This window comes from Montipora capricornis, chromosome 14, assembly GCF_036669925.1.
Source record: "Montipora capricornis isolate CH-2021 chromosome 14, ASM3666992v2, whole genome shotgun sequence".
Lineage (NCBI taxonomy): Eukaryota > Metazoa > Cnidaria > Anthozoa > Scleractinia > Acroporidae > Montipora > Montipora capricornis.
The window spans coordinates 24,764,634-24,782,298 of NC_090896.1; the positions used below are offsets into that span (position 1 = coordinate 24,764,634).

Sequence of the window (17,665 nt, forward strand, 5' to 3'; positions counted from 1 at the left end):
CATGAAAAAGGGATTAATCAACAAAGACTGGTGAATCAAAGTACACAATGTACATGTATAACAATAATTTATAATAAATATATCAATAATTATTATGAAGTCACCTCATGTTACAATTGTACCGGTTTGGTTAGTCGTTGATTTTTTTCCTGGTTGATTTAAATACTAATAGTTATCTTTTAGCCAGGATCTGGCAAGATGCCAGCTAAAGCTTTGTTACAGCTGTACAATAATTGTATAGTAACATGTACCTGGTACTTCATAGTTAGCAAATACAACATGAAAAACATTTATGATTATGACTTTTTCATGAAACAGTGACTCAAATTCTAGATTGAAGATTAAAAATAATACTCTATTCATTAATTTAATGAAATTTGGGGTTCAAATGTGCTTAAAGCTTACAGTGTGATCTCTGGCCAGTTACTACAGTTACAGTACCGCTCAGAAATACGTTAACTGCGCATACGCAGTGTATACGCACATACGCGTATGTTCATACGCGCATACGCGTATATGTATACGCGCATACGCGTATATGTATACGCGCATACGCGTATATTCATACGCGTATGAATGCATATACATGCGCGTCTGCTTTTCCTTTGTTATTCAGTACCATAAATGTCCTTTGTGTTGCATTGTTTGTGAAAGTGCGTCTTCGTCATGTAGTTCGTAGTCATGTACTATTGTATTGCTGTCAAGCTACGTGTATTGTTTAGAACAATAAGCAAAACAATAAGCAAGCTAATGAGGCAGACGCGTATATCTGTATACGCATATACGCGTATATATATACGCGTATGTTCGTATAACCATACGCGTACTCGCGTATGGCTATACGCATATACGCGTATAGGTATACGCATATTATGCGCATATTTTGGTTAACGTATTTCTGAGCGGTACTGTACTTAACTTTACTTTCTCATGTAAAATGAGTAGCAATAATACATGATTGTATATTTTGTCTCTGAATTCTTGAATATGGTATTTTTCATTAAACAATCAACTTTATTTGTTAATACATGCAAGTGTCAAGTTATTTTAGTTCTGGGGAACTAATTTGGGTTGCTGTGTAGAAATCAAATCAAATCAAATGAACTCATATCAAATATCATAGGTTGGTTTTTGTGAAGAGGGGAAAACCAGAGACTACCCGGAGAAAGTCCTCTTGGAGCAGAGTAGATTTCAAACCAACAAACTCAACCCACAAGTGACACTGAGTCTGGGAATCCAACCCAGGCAACATTGGTGGGAGGCGAGCACTTGCTCTGACACCACCGTGCCTATCCCTGCTTCCTGGTTACAGTGATTAAGTACAATGTATGCTCTAAATCTGATTTGTTTTCATATTATGCCTCGCACACAGACCTCCCTTCTCACACAAAAGTCACGTTACCAGCATTGTCTCCAACAATGGAGATGGGAACAATTGTCAGTTGGGAGAAACGAGAGGGTGATGCGCTGAACGAGGGAGATCTCCTGGCACAGATTGAGACTGACAAAGCTACAATGGAATTTGAAACTCCAGAAGAGGGATTCTTGGCAAAGATTATTCTTCCAGCTGGAAGCAAGGATGTACCCATTGGCAAACTGCTTTGTATCATAGTGGAAAATAAAGAAGACATTGATTCTTTTAAGGACTTTGTGGCTGGAGAAGAGGCAAGCCCGGCTGTTGTAAGAAATTTTGTACTACATTTTGTTGTATGAAAACACCGGCATTATCTTTTTTGTTATTATTGGTCCATCCTTTGTAAATTTGTTTGCAATTTTTTCTCAGATAAGTTATTCATCCTCAAGATCTATGAGAAACTGTTACAGGTCTTCTGTTGATAGCAACTACATGTACAAAGTAGACATGCAATTATTATTTCTCCAAGAAATCCCAAAACATGAGATATATATAAGCCCATACAGCTGTAGAGATATTAATGTTATGCCCCCTTGTCTAGGAGAAGCCTGCTGAAGCTGCTGTCCCACAACCTCCCCCACCTCAAGGCCCATCACCCCCGACCCCACCACCACCATCAGTAACTCGTGCTTCTTCACCACCCTCTCCACCCTCAGTAGCACCAGGTGGTAGAGTGTTTGCCAGTCCATTGGCAAAGAAGATGGCTCAAGAGAAAGGCATTGATTTAGCTGTAAGTTTTCATGTGCATGTATAAATCCCTTGTTCCTGACTTATTCCTTGGATTTTGTGTTCACTTTCAAGACTTTTCTTTAATCGGTGTCTAGTTGCACTGAATACAAAACCATACTTGACTAATGCTTCCACTCCTGACCACTGATTTAAATAAACTGTATTAATAATAATATTATTGAAAGCTGTCCATTGTAGTCACTTCTCAAAACCAGTGCTTTCAAAGCATGACAGCTGCTCTACTTCACTCAGAGAAGTCAGCCACTTTTCCGCTAAATGAAGTAATGAAGTAAAAGGAAGTATCATAATTATTTACCCTCGGATTTTTAGAGTAGCTAGTATCTAATATCTCCGAGCATTAAACAGAACAACTTTAAGAATCCCAACTGGCTGGAGGCAAACCGGTTGGCTATTTATAAGTGCGGGGACAGGAAACTGAACCAGGAACTACCTGGAACTTGTCTTGAACCGGGGATCACTGGATCTCAAGGCAAGTGCCTTAACCAGTGGGCTGCACTGAACTTCAGATTGCATGTACATGTACATGTAAAACTCACTTTGACAATGACAGCATGAAGTCACCTAAACGTGATGGTCAATTTTGCTTTTGAAATGTGGCATTTGGCAGCATTCTTTTTAAAGTGGCATGCCAGATACCCCTAGAGAAAGCTCCCTCTTCCCCCCCCCCCCCCCTTAAAATAGAGGGTTAATTGGGGATTTACGGTGTTGTTGATTAGAATTTAATGCCATAGACTGAAAATAAGCAATGCAAGAGGTGAAGGATCCTTTGAGTAATGATATTTCGTTTCTGTTTCCAGTCTTTACAAGGCAGTGGTCCTGGAGGCCGAGTGGTTGCACAGGATGTGTCTGTGACAATGCCAGCTGCCACTGCTGCACCCACTCCAGTTTTTGTGCCAGGTACATGTATAGAATCAAGCTATTACGCTTAATGCAGTAGCAATGAATTTGAGGGACTGTGTATGTGTTGTGGTTCAAATTGTGGTCTGATATGCATTATCATAATATGAAACAAAGAAAACTTAAATTTGAACTGGCTTAAAAAGTTGAACCATTCGAACCACAAGTGAACATATACAGTACAACCCATATGAGCAGAGTGAGACAATATTCCAAGGATCAGCTTTCCCTTGGGGCAAGTTGTAATAATTTCATCGTACTCACCTAAGTCATGCACACATGCTGATTGGCATGCTGCACATACTAAAAAAAATCTTCACCTTTTGAAGATCTTCAGTTGAATATAACCAACAACAACTACCGGTAAAAGCCTACACTGCACTGTGAAGTAATATCTTATTCAAACAGTACTGTTAACACGGCTACAAAGTAGACAATTTTGTTGCAGTGTTTTGAATAACAATACCCTGGGTGCCAGAGGATTTTCTTTGTCAAGGTCTGAGACAAAGCTACATGAGATGAAGCAATGACCGAGGACTTTTAAAGACATACACTGTAACTCTGGTGGTGCAAGCCCAGAGCCTCAGTCCCATGCAGAAAGTCTGTTCCAATAGTTTTATAAATAGACAACTAAACTGTTTATTTTTTCCTTTAGAAAAGGAATTTGCTTGTCCAACGGCTTGATTGTTCGCTTATTGTAGTCAATAACTTGATTCACCCACATAATGTTTTGTTTTGATTAACAACAAATTAAAAGTTATTGATAACAACTTGCATTGATCATCTGTGGAGGCCCCCTAGGCACCTTATTTATTGAGGTAGTTGAAAACAATGACAAACTCTACTTTCTCGTCTTGAAACAGACTTTGCTATGATTTAGATGATTTTGAGTTTCTGGGCCTTAAATACAGCATTGCTATACCAGACTTTCAACTTAGGGCTGCATTCAACTCAATTTCTATCTCTGTCATTAAAATTCTGAGTTGTTGCTTTTGTCATTTTTATTAGGAGCAGAATTCACTGACTTTCCTCTTACAAATGTTAGAAAGGTTTGTGTAATTTGAACCTTTAAACTGGCCTCACTGACAATAATAACAACAATAACAGAAATATTGATGATTATTTATGCTTATGCTCTTTTATCATTGTAGACACACCCATGAATCACTGTAAATGACTAATAAATCTTTTTTTTTTTTTTTTTTTAATGCTTCCAGGTTATTGCTAAAAGACTCTTGGAATCCAAACAAACAATTCCTCATTATTATCTGTCAGTGGACATTCGAATGGATGATTTATTAGAGTGAGTTATTTTTTCTCACGAGACAGTATTAGAGCGAGTTTCAATCGAGTCGTAAAACCAAAACCCAAGTTATTACTTTGGGCAATCAAAAAGGGTGGAGACAATCCAGTAAACCAATCAAAACTCGAAGTAGTTACACGGAGCCAACACAAAGCGCAGGAAAATGTGCACGCGCAAGCCACGATTGGTTTTGATTTCACTTCTGATTGGTTGAAAAAAGTGGCGCGATAACTTTGAACCAATCACTGAGTGAAGTAATGTAAAACCAAAGCAATTTGCTGATTACTTTGACAGTCAATTAAAAACCGCTCTAATGCAAAAGTAATGTACATGATTAGTGGCTACAAAAAGTAAACAACCTGACAGCTAGAAAAACTCGATTTCATTTTCATTTTTTGAGATGACCTTAAGGACGGTGCTTACTAATTCAAAGGTATTTTTGCGCTGTTGTATGATTATACAATGTATGGGGGAAAAGCAGATTGTAACAAGTGTTATTGAAATCCTTTCCAAATTGAAGCTTAATTATCTCTGAAAAATGCATGGTTACCCCCCAATTTTCCTTTGGATACCAAGAGCACTTGCTAAGTTTGGCTTTCTCCACATAGTTTTAAGCCACGCAAAAATATCCCTGAATTAGTAAGCACCAACGATTTGAAACCCGAGTATCTGGAGATGCGCAATAACAATAGTAGGCACCGTCCTTAAAAACCAGGAAACCACAGTATAATATGGCATGAAGATCAACTTAAAGAAGACGAAGGTGGTGAAAATCATTAAGAGGCCTGGCAAGGATTTTGCGATCTCTCACTTTGTCGGACCAAATTTCTCCAAAGCCGTGCACATATCGCAGCTCTCAAACTTCCGTATATCTTCCTCCCTCAAGGACCACGACTCAGCGCCATACAACACAGTGTGCTCCAGATGGTAGGTAAAGTCTGCTGCGAGCCTATAAGGCCCATCAGGCCGAAGCGACTAGGAGCATTTCTAATCCCCCCAGGATGGGCTGCCAGTCATCGCAGGGTAACCCCCAGCATTAGATTCGCTGGTACCCATTTATACACCTGGGTGGAGAGAGGCACCTTGAGATTAATGTGTCTTGCCCAAGAACACAACACGATGTCCCCGGCCAGTACCCGTCCTGTGTAATCAGGCTCCCAAGATAATTGAAGTGTGTCACTTGGCTTAATTGTTCGCCTTCACGGAAAATGATGAGGTACTTCGACGTGTCGATGAGGAAAGATCAATTGTAAATAAAATTGATAGGAGACAGAGTCTGGCTGGAACATACACTGCGTCATGCTGATCTTCTCCCTCTAGTGATTGAGTAGAGAGTGGTGGGAAGGAGGCCTCTTGGGAGACCCAGAACGGGAGTGCTGAACAGAATTATAAGGAGCGGCAGCTCGTATGAATCAGTAAAGAGACGAGATATGGAGCGAAAACTATAAGGAAGGACCTGCTTGCGGGCCGAGGACACACATACACATTTTCATATGCAGTGCACAAGAAGAATATGAAATCCGAAACTGATTGTAAAACAAATCCACAATAGAAAAGGAGTTTTGTGATTCCAAAGCAATTTCTGCGCCAAAAGGGAACAAGAAGTCCGCCGATAGGATTTAGGACGTCTCGAAAACAGTTTGCCCAAAGATTTTTTTTGCCACAGTTTGTTCAAAGTAAGACGTCACAAGCAGGCTCTATCATCCGAGATACAATATTCATGAAAAGTGAACAAGATCATATTTGGGTGTGCTGATATCATTGCTATAAATAATAATATTGTAAACACTTTTACAATGCCATTAACAGATTTAGGCTCTATCATCCTAGATATATTCATGAAAGCGCAAAAGATTGTGACATCAATTCAACGTTATTTGAGTGAAAAAAACCCCATACTGTACAAGTAATTGAGTATGACAAGACCCCGCTTAGATCTTTGTATGTTACAGAGGGGGAATTCCAGGAGAATGAAGTTGTTGCACATGGATTGTTATAATTATAATAGTTATTGTTCTTTTAATTTTTATGGCATTTGCTTGGATGCTGTTGTCAAATATTTTTTTTTGTGTAGGACTTCGCTGGCCTTAATCGGATTTTTGTTTTTCTCTCCAGCGTTCGAAAGCAGTTAAACTCGGATTTAGATGGAGCACATAAACTGTCTGTGAATGACTTTGTGCTGAAAGCTTGTGCATTGGCTTGTAAAAGAGTTCCTGAAGCTAACTCCTCCTGGATGTCAGATTTTATAAGACAGTAAGTTATAATGAAAGGGCGAAGTGATACGCGTTTTCGTCTGGACAATTTGGGCAATTGTCTCTCATACATGTACTAGACACTTGAAAAATTCAGCGTGTTCAGTTGTCCGGAAAAAGTGTGAGGATCAGTTTGCTCTTTCATCTATAAGCTGCACTTCAAATGTGTACATTTATTCATTCAGTAAGTGATAATATAAATTTAAAGTTATTTATTATTTATGACAATTTTGGCAAGAATACTTAAAGGGGCACTGCCATGCGATGACATGCGCAGTATTTGTCACACGCAGAAATTTTAACAGTTTTCTTTTTTCTGTTTAAGTATAGACTTTATACTGCTTTCGAAAAGCAATCAAATCTTTATTTATTTATTTATTTATTTATTTATTTATTTATTTGGAGTCCAAAACATGAAAACAAACAAAAATATCGTGCCATTTTTGTTCATTGGCAACTGAATTCAGTGAAGTGTGATCGAAACACTGCCGGTGGTTCAAGCGCTCAAATGGAAATATTTCTCTCTGCGATATACCAAACATATTGTCAAGATTAACAAAGCTGAAAGACAATGCATTCACTTCCAAGAGACAACTTTAAAGTCAAAAGATGGTAAACAGAGAAAAACTTCAGCCGTGCTTTACTCACCGCTTGCGGTTTAATAATACATGCAACGGAGCGATTCTAGAATACCTGGCTACTTTTGATCGCTCCCGCATTCCAGCGGTCGCGTAATTCTGAATATGTCGTAGGTGTAAAACCACTGCTCCCGCGGTCACGCAGTCGTAATTCAAGTGGATTTCAGGTGGTGGATAACTAGTGCTCACGCAGTCGAAAGTTAAATGGAATACGTGGGGTGTATAACTAGTGTTCCCGCCGTCCCACCGTCACACAGTGGTAATGAAAGAGGAATTCAGTTGATGTATAACTAGTGGTCCCGCAGTCACGCAGTCGAAAGCTGAGTGGATTTCAGGTGGTGTATAACTAGTTCTCCCGCAGTCCCACAGTCACACAGTGATAATCAACAGGAATTTAGGGGGTCTGTATCTAGTGCTCCCTCAGTCCCGCAGCCACGCAGTCGAAAAGTGTAGTTAACCGAACTGTGAAATGAAAGCTAAAATTTTAAAAGAGTGCTTAAGCGTAATCACTGAAAAGAGCGCTTAGCTAGGCTTAGTCAGTAAACGAGTGCTGTATTCTTCTCACAATCTTGTAAATAGTGTAGTTAACCGAACCGTAGAAAGAAAGCTAAAATTTTAAGAGTGCTTAAGTGTAATCAGTGAAAAGAACGCTTGGGTTTAATCAGTAAACGAGTGCTATATCTTCTCACAATCTTGTAAAAGGTGTAGTTAACCGAACCGTAGATTGAAAGCTAAAATTTTAAAAGAGTGTGTAAGCGTAATCACTGAAACGAGTGCTTAAGCTTAATCAGTAAACGAGTGCTATATTCTTCACACGATCCCGTAAAAAGTGTAGTTAACCAAACCGTAAAATGCAAATTTGACGAGTGAGGGAGTAGCTCTGCAACAGTTTGGCCAAAACCGTATGCAAATGAGATGACTGCGGGTCTGCGGGAGCAGGCTTTTAATCTCTAGATTTTAGTGGCCGGGTATTCTAGAATCTAGCCCAAAACAAATAAACACAACCAGTGCAGTTCCTCTCGTATAAATGCGGGTTTTCTTTAAAATATTCAAAAGCACATTTTACAGCGAAGATAGTAAACGTTTATCCTCAAACGAGGATGTGGTGGTCTCAGACATTTAAGCGACTAGTAGCTAGAAATGATCCGCGACGATGAACTTCGATCCATGTTTATAATGGGTAAACGGCTTACATTTCGGTTACACCATACGTCGAATATCTTGTGAATTCACGCCAAAAAAAAGCTTCTCTTCATTGCAGATGCTGTATTGGTACTTTGACTGCACTGCTTTGCCTTCTTGAGAAAACTGAATCACTATTTGTGTGTCGAGTGTTTAAAATTCTGCATGTGACAGTGGCCTCCATGTTGTCTGCACCTCACCAAACTCGAAAAAATCAGGCTGATATTTTCAAGTTTCCATTCAAAGACCTGGCGCATGCGCGTCGGTGACAATGCCCCTTTAAGTGACAGAATGTGCGAGGAGAGAAGTAATGAGCGAAAAGTGCAAGGGAAAGTCTATATCAGTATTTCATCTTTTTAGTTCTACACTAAACTGACAGATAAGGTCCTTGCTGACCCAGTAACTTCGCAGCTTGATACTTCTTGTTGGATAGTGTTTGCGAGATTTGTTTTTGAGTTTCTCCATAATTTTTTTTTCAGACATCATAATGTTGATATTAGCGTGGCAGTCAGTGCAGAATCTGGTTTAATCACACCTATTGTCTTCAATGCAGATAAAAAGGTACGGAACACAATATCCATACGTAGTTAATAGACAATTCCCCATGGAGGGGCTTTTCAGGGCCAATGAATTGACTTGAAACAAAGAACAGAATAAGAACTTTGGAGAATCCCAACTGGCCGGAGGCGAACCTGTTGGCTATTTACATTGTACAAGTGCAGCCGAGAAGCGATCTGGACGGTTCTTGAACCCAGGATCTCTGGATCTCAAGGCAAGCGCCCTATATATACTGGGCTAATGCCTCAGTTATCGATAAAATTTATCTCATGTCAAACAACATGGAAAGTGGTCACTCAGTCTCCCCAATTCATGTGTTAAAAATGCTTAACCTCCCGAAAAGATATAAAACCATGAATTTTTAAAGTCGAAGTTCTGGAAGGAGAGACAGAGTCTTACAAGACACCTATTTCGAGATTTAATCCTTGCAGGTCTATATAATGTCACAGACGTTCGTACATGTAAGTCAAATCATTTACTAAATTTGTTATTTTTCTTCAAGGGTCTAAAAGATATAAGCTCAGACATAACTGCTTTAGCTGAGAAAGCAAGAGAGAACAAGTTACAACCACATGAGTTCCAGGGTGGCACCATCACAGTTTCAAATCTAGGAATGTTTGGTGTGAAGAATTTTTCGGCAATTATTAACCCGCCCCAAGTAAGTCAACATGAGATTTTATAGTTGTCACTATAAACCTTTTGGCAGAAAAATATTAGCGTGATTATGCTAAACACCTGACGAGTGAGCTGTCGATTTTGGTGCGGGTCGGAGTATCACAGTCCAGCTAACCCAACTTAAAGATAGAGTGTGCACAAGTGTTGTGATCTGTCCATTGCGGTATACAACGTTTGGGTGGATCGTATAATCTGGTTCAGTCATTTTAGCCCGAACCCAGGTACTCTCTCTTTTCCTCTTTTGTTGCTAACAGAGAGGCTCTTGTTGACTTTAACCAAGTCACTTCCCGCTGCAAACTGATCCCGTATATGCTACTATTTATAGAGTCACTCAGTTCTTTGCTTTCAGAAACTTTCAAATATGGATTCCAGCATTTTAGCTGAGGAATATCGTCAAGCAGTTTCTGTTTAAATCTTGTCAGAATCACGTTCTGACCAGCTCTTTCGCAACAATTTGAGTGTCACTCTTTGCGCTACTTCTTTGTATTTGCTATTGCATGACAGAAAATTACAGCTAGAAAGTTGACGACTTTCTTGCTGGAATTATCACAACAGGAGTGTTTGCATCTAATTTGCTAATGCTGGTACTGTATCGCCAGAGCTCCAAAATTAAAATGGTCAATGTAATCTTGAATCTCGTTGAGTATTCACGGCTCTTTTGGAGTGGAAGAGATGCAAATGCTCCCCCGAAAATCGTGATGGTTGTAACAAACTTCGCTTCCATTCTGATATTTCTGGGGAAAAGACCATTTTACGTATAACTACATCTTCCCAACAGCAAATGGACCCCTCAACCTCTTATACTTTCTCAGGTCAGATCATGCGACAGTCTCCGTGGAATATTTGGTTCCCCTGAGAAATGAAATGTGGTCGCGGTGTCTGAAATGTTAAAGCCAAACAAAGGAGCTAAAAGGGTCTGTTTTCGAAATGAGCAACCAAGGTGCTCTATAAAGGTGGAGAAAGAGGATCAGAAAACGATTTTTTTTTAATGTGGTAACAAAGTTCGTGCACATAGAATGCGAGATAACGTAAGGTAACGAGTGACCTGCTAAAAGAGAGTCCTGCTTGTTGGTACAAAGTACATGTACCTACCTTTGTACAAAGTGAGAAACTTTTACTCGCCGTGTACTTTGGTTGGTATTTGCTCCCTGAATACGAAAATGTGTTTTAGCGATCAATTCTTTGCTCAATTTGTTTCTTTCTTTTTATCAAAGGCTTGTATATTAGCGGTTGGAAAAGCCGAGAAACAAGTTATAGTGGATGAAAATAGCGAAAAGGGGTAAGTTGATTTGGTACATTTTAAAATGGTTGTTTAATATTTGAGTGTCCATAGTTAAGCGAGTCATAAAAGTTTCTTTCCTTGACTTATCTGAATCAATTCAAATTGTACTCAATGTTCTTAACCAATCTGAAGCAAAACTTGAGTTTTTCTTCGTCTTATAATTAGAAGAGAGGGCAGTTGAGGGGGGGGGGGGGGGGGGGGGAGGGAGGGGAATTCGTGTGACCGAGGTCGGTACTATTGCGTGACACAGATGTGAGTGATATGTCGTTACTGGAAAATGTAAAGGAAAAATGCCTCAATGTAGTTTTAGTATGTTCTTGCGTTAGTCACCTGGGAAAGATCAGTGAAATAATTGTTGTGTTTTTTTTCCTTTTCAACAGGTACACAACTGGGACAGTAATGTCCGTGACCCTTAGCTGTGATCATCGTGTTGTTGATGGTGCTGTTGGAGCGCAGTGGCTGGCGGCATTTAAAGGCTATTTAGAGAAACCACTGACTATGTTACTATGATCCGAAACAAGAGATTAATTTTCTTGTCCGAAATTAATAACAAATTCCATGATTACAGCTTAAAAAGTCAAGGGATGGGTAACAAGGGGCTATAAATGCGGCGTTGGAGAGGGAAGGGGGGGGGGGGGGGGCAATTAGAACTCGGAAAGCGATGAGTACTGAGGTGAGAACGGAAGGTCAGCGGAAGAGAATATAATTCAGTGCTAGAAAAGATAGAATTTGCGTGAGGAAGGAACGAAAACGGGACGTAATATAGAGATGGAGGAGTCTTAAGTTCATATCGTTCTTTCCGTTTTTTTCCTTCTTTTCGTCCTACACTTATTTTTCCCCTTCCCTTTCCGCTTATAGCTCCACCCGCAAATCTAGCTCAAAATATTCAAACTTTTGAATTCTCATTGTCTTTCTATTTGGGATGGACGATGAAGTGAGGTTCGCTTACTATTTGAACGGAGCTTTAGGTGAAATTGTTTTGAAGTGTGTTCGTGGTGTCCCTTTTGAACGTAAGGGAACAGAACAAGGCTGCTGAAAGGAAAGGATTCTAAATGCAAATCAAGATGACCTCAATGACATGTGACCAGGGACTAAATCTCAAGATCATGAGCACCGGGCTGTAATTGGCCAATGGCAAAAACAGTTTGGATAGTTAATTTTATCGTTCTTGGTTTAGCTCCGCGTGACAAAAGATTAATTCTCCCTATGAAGCTCAATAAAGTAGAAAAAAATTCGCTTGTTCCGGTAAATTCCTAGAAAAAAAATTCCTCGGAAGATTTTCTTTTTTTCTCGTGAGTAATCATTTCCAGAAGATATATGGCAAGGGCCTCAACTTTTAAAGCCCCTATAAAACCATTGATTGACAAATTCTCCACACTCTTTCCCGTATATTTTGAACGGTCTTTGTTGGGAGAATTTGTCTAAATCGAACTGTTGGCAAGTTGTATTCGTGTAATTATTATTAGTATTTTTTTAATTGGTGAAATTGAAAAGAAAAACACGAATGGCCCGTTTTTATGGGATTTCACGGGCTGATATGAGGATAATTTCCATTAGTCCAGCCAGAGTACAGATTCATTTCCGGCCGAAAAAACAACGGACCTGTGAATTAGCCTACAACCACAGCAACATATTTAGAATTTGTTTTTTTAAGATCATTAATCATTGAAAACTACGAGACTTGGATTTTCGTTTTTGTGACTACGTACAATGGTTGCAAATGAGAAATTATTATTATAATCTTTATTGTTATTATGTTATGGATAATTCATTAGTGTGGCATTTAACCAACAAGTAACTCATTGTGTATGACTGGGCCTCGTCCGCCATTTTGAATCACCCGCCGCAAAGAAACTGGGAACAAGGTTGGTTCAAAAGCTGATTAACACTAATCCGCGATTAAACACAAACCCAGGCTTGAATTTTGCCGTCAAAAAAAAAAAGCCTTGACCTTGTAATATTTTGTTGATGGCAAGGAAAAGTCAAGGAAAGGAACTTTGTTTGAGTGTCTAGTCGTTCTAGCGCTGGAGCACTAATTGGGGACACTGTACTGAAATCAACAATAAACCCAAATCAAGTCAAATGCTGGTTATTGAGGAGAAGGGAAAACTGGAGTACCCGGAGAAAAACCTCTCGGAGCAGAGTAGAGAAACAACAAACTCAACCCACATATGACGCCGAGTCTGGAAGTGGACCCGGGCCACATTGGTGGGAGGCGAGTGCTCTCACCACTGCGCCAGCCCTGCACCCAAGGAGACCTAAAAATCTTGTGGAAACCTTTTTTCTGATTGAAAAATAGATTGCAACTTCAGTTTCCCGTAATGCGGGATTAGCTTAATCAGTCTTTGAACAAATGGGCACTGGTCATTTTAAAAATAAAATTGTGTGATTGGCAGATTTGTACAGAGTGGAAAACGCTACTGCCAGTTGGTCCTTGATTGGATAAATATGTCGGTAAGAACCGGTCAACCTTCAGAGGGTGAAGGCGAAGTTGTCGAACTATCTTTATTGAGTACTGCACCCGTGATCTCTGACTATGAGTAGACAATAGGGAGTTTAAGAAACCACAATGGCTACGGAGACGAAAACGTCACTTCAAAATCTCACTTTGATCTATTCTAAGCATTTCAAGATTATTCCACCTTGTTTAGATTATACAAAGTGTCCTAAAACTGGATTGGTACGGACGCATTTGAAGTAAAGAGTGAGACTGAAAGATTCACTGTCGTTTGTCCACGTTGTCGTCAAAACCTTAAATTTGGTCATTTCACGTAGTAGTTTTGACGAATACGGGAGAGAAATGTTCAAAAAAGCGCGCAGCACGTTATTTTAACCAATAATATTACTGCTTTTTGGCGTTGCCGTAGCCGTTGTCGTTTCTTAAACTCTCTATTGGGGAACTTTAGCTAAGGGCGTCGGCGAGAGTAAGAAGGCAATAAAAGATATTTGAAATAAGCACGCTTTGCCAATGGTTGGGGTTTTAGTGTGGTAAAAGGCGTTAGTTATGGTATTAAGACAAGTTGTCGTCCAAGTAAACAAAGTTTAGACAAACGCGCGATAAAGTCTTACTTTTGTAAACTTCGCTTCCATCCGGCCGCCGTTGGTTGCGCGGCGCTAATTTCCGTTTCGTAAACGGTCATTGCCATTCTTAAACCCCTTTTAAACACGCACAAAGCTAGCACGGCACTCCAAAATCATAGCACCGAAAACACCTCCAGAGATGTCTGGGCAATCCTATAAATTCTGACACGGGTGCCTAATATGCCTGTCTGTACTGTTTACACACGAAAAATTTACCATGTTATACCCGAAAACATAGGTACGGTGCCGAGATTTCGGAGTGCCGTGCGAGATTTAGTGCAAAGCGGGCTTTAGCAACCGAGCCTTTGAGAAAAACTCTGCTTTTGGACTAAACTCCGATCACAAGTATGAAAAAGAAGCTCTCTTTTTGCCCCCACCCCCCCCCCCCCTGATCAATGTTGCTAGACGAAACAAAGCATGTCGAACGGGGGCTAATCAACATTGGCTGTAGGGGGGAGGGGGATGGCAAATAATGTGCGATATTGAGGACGTAGTGCGCAAAATAACCCCCGTTTTTAATATTCTCAACCCTTTTTGTCCAAGATTGTAGCTTCAATTAAAACTTTCCATAAATTGCAAGTTTGTTTGCTCTTCAGCCATTGGTCGCGGTCACGCTTAAGAGAAACACAGTGTAACAGAAGTGTTGACACTACTCCAGTGTCAACTCTATGGTGTCTTGAATCCCTAGGGAAACAATGAACAATAGAACTTGATGTAACACCAGTGTTTTACTCCCTAATGCGACCGCAACCATTGAAAGCGAGTTCGGGCTTTTACTTCGTGTAGAAGACACACATGACGTAAAACAATAGAACAAAAATCGTGAAACAATACCTAATCCGAATTCAAAATCCCTAAAGACCCCTAAAGCTTTTCTTACGTCATGTGTGTCTTCTTCACGAAGTAAAAGCCCGAGTTCGATATTGTTCACCCTACTTTTTATATTTTTTTTTCTTGATTTTTTTCGAAGTTTTATTTTAAATTATAAGTGACACACGCTGCTAGTCTAGTCCTAGATTGAGTACTTTTTTTCCTCATTTGCAAACGACAAACTTAACAGTGAAACTTGTTTACGACACGGAAATTTGCCGTTGCCAACTCCGATATACCAGATAGATGCGCATTTACTATAGTAACAGGGGCACCCAACGAGAATATAGTTCAAAACCACTTAAACATAGCATTGTTAAACGTATTTTAGTATTTAAACGGTAGATATAGGCATATTTTTATCCCCTAAAAATTTTTCATCTGTTCGGATTTCCCAGCTGAAAGTCTAGTGATCCGAAAATTATAGGGATCAAAACTCACCTTTCCGAAAATTTCAGCCAGAAAAAAGGCTCCCGAAAATTCTAGGTGACCTTTCTAGGGTAAAAATCCGTTAAAAATGGGCAATTATACCATTTTTCAGATGTTCGAAAATCCTAGGAGAGGCAGGCAAGCAAAAAAATTTACAACAAGTGTTCCGAAAAATCCAGATCTCAAATCGTCTTCCGAACAGATATTTTCCGAAAATTGACGTTGGGTGCCCCTGTAGTAAGCTGTGGAAAGTCGGTCGGATTCACTGCACGCTGTTTTGATAAGTTTCTTTTCTCTTCTCCCCAGAACGCAGAGCTATGCAGATAACTTATGTCACAAAGTTTCCCTCAAACTTTGCTCCTCAAGGAAAGATGAACGGCTGCATTCACCCTAAATCCCTGGCCAAATTATCGTACAAAGCTGGAGCGAACGCTCGAACTTCGTTCGATCCAACGAACGTTGTTCGACCGTTTGGTCGCCCATGCTGGAAGAGGTTCGTCCAACATTTTTTTTTTTTGATCAAGTTTTGGATAGAGTTTCCTGTTGATCAAATGTAACACCCAACAATTTTGCTCGACGCAACAACCTCGCAGTGTTTTGCCGCCTTCGAATTTCAACAAAGTTTTGCCCTGAATCGAGTCACGTCTGCGCTGCTAGCTTATCACGAATCGCTCTTATTTTCAAGCCTACGCTTCTAGCATCATTTGCAGGTGGCGGAGAAGGACGAAGAGGACGTACGTCATGGTTATTGATAAACAGCTAGAAATCTTGAACACCAAGTCTGAAGCAAGGTCATGTCTGAGGGACACTTTTGGTCCCCTTTATCATGATCGCTCTTTTTTGGAGAGCATTTAAAATTTCTGCAAATTGATCCGTCCTCATTTTCATCATCTCCTAAGCGTGGATGTATTTTCCAGAGAGCACACTCTTTTCTACACGTTCTCTTGATCATTCTTTGCTTTTTCCTCGTTTGAATCGGTCATTTCCGTCCTCCAACAGCTCCAGTAGCACAAACGCTACGACGGGTTCTCGTTACAGTGTTAAGCCCATGCAACATTGTTGGATGTAAATGTTGAGGTAGTGACAAAACAATATATCCAACATTACTTGATGTTGAAGTTCAAGTTGGCGCTAAATTTATAAGTATGGCGCTAACACTGAAAACCTCTCGTAGTGTTTGTGCTACTGGAATTGTTTGAGGACGGAAAGGACCGATTCAAACAAGGAAAACCAAAAATGGTTAAGAGAAAGTTTATAAAAGGACGTATGTTCACTGCAAGATACATTCGCTCGTAGGAAATGATGAGAGTGAGCTCGGATCAATTTGCAGAAACTGTGAATGCTATTGAACCAGAATCTCCAAACAGAGCGATATTGATTAAGGGGACTAAAAGTGTCCCAAAGACATGGCATAGCTTCATAATCGCCGCCCACCGGTGGCTCAGTTGGTTGAGCATCGGGCTGCCATGCGGGAGGTCGTGAGTTCGACTCCGGCCGGACCAACGATCAGGGTCTTAAAATAACTGAGGAGAAAATGCTGCCTTTGAAAAAACATCCGCAAATGGTTAGCCTGTAAACCGTAGGCTCCGCCACAAATATCTTCCCCGTTCATTAGTTCCCTGCGGGACGTTAAAAAGCCTACACACTATTCGAGGAGAGTAGGGAAATCATTGAAGTTCCCGGTGTTGTGGCGGTCCTCTGTGAGTGTATGGGTGTGTGGGTATAGCAGGTCCACATCAACTAAATAGCTGCAAAACTTCAACCTGTTCAAACAAATAAATAACAAGCAAACAAACAAGGTTTCTGGCTGTTGATCTTTTGTCCGCCATCTTTGTTGAAAATTATGCTAGAAGCCGAGGTTTGAAATAAAATAACGATTCGTGATTGGCCAGCAGCGCCAACAGGACACCACTTTGTTGAAAGAGCGGCAAAACACTACAACATTGTCGCATAGAGTAGAATTGCTGCTCGCAATGTTTGATCAAAAGCACCATACTTATAAATTTAGCGCCAACTTGAACTCCAACATCAAGCAACGTTGAATATATTGTTTTGCCACTAACCCAACATTTACATTCCAGCTGGAATCCAACTTAGTTCGATAGTTTGGCCATGGCTTTAGCGGCAACCGTGAAATTGAATCAGTTCGCCAAGCAATGTTGGATAGTGTTTTGCTACCTTCTCAACATTGGCATCCAACAATGCTGCATGTTGGATTTTAACCTTGTTGATACTTTGGCCAGAGGCAAACCCGCTGAACATCGCGAAATAAGCGATTTGGGAGAGGGCGAAGCAACGTGTTCATTTGCGAAGCAACGGGTGGCGACCTTTAGC

General features: G+C 40.2%; 1 protein-coding gene across 2 annotated transcripts in view; it reads left to right on the forward strand.

Annotated features, from left to right (window-relative positions):
- Positions 1-12,691, forward strand: part of LOC138032680 (dihydrolipoyllysine-residue acetyltransferase component of pyruvate dehydrogenase complex-like) — a 15,211-nt gene extending 2,520 nt beyond the window's left edge. The window contains exons 3-12 of one of the 2 annotated variants that reach the window (XM_068880386.1): positions 1,373-1,680; positions 1,956-2,144; positions 2,962-3,061; positions 4,070-4,110; positions 4,279-4,364; positions 6,480-6,617; positions 8,916-8,997; positions 9,497-9,652; positions 10,884-10,948; positions 11,332-12,691. In XM_068880386.1, coding sequence (XP_068736487.1) covers positions 1,373-1,680; positions 1,956-2,144; positions 2,962-3,061; positions 4,070-4,110; positions 4,279-4,364; positions 6,480-6,617; positions 8,916-8,997; positions 9,497-9,652; positions 10,884-10,948; positions 11,332-11,461 — 1,295 coding nt within the window. In that variant the 3' untranslated portion in view covers positions 11,462-12,691. The remainder of the gene's footprint in view (positions 1-1,372; positions 1,681-1,955; positions 2,145-2,961; positions 3,062-4,069; positions 4,111-4,278; positions 4,365-6,479; positions 6,618-8,915; positions 8,998-9,496; positions 9,653-10,883; positions 10,949-11,331) is intronic. The other variant, XM_068880387.1, reaches the window with a different exon arrangement.
- The last annotated feature ends 4,974 nt before the right edge of the window (positions 12,692-17,665 follow it).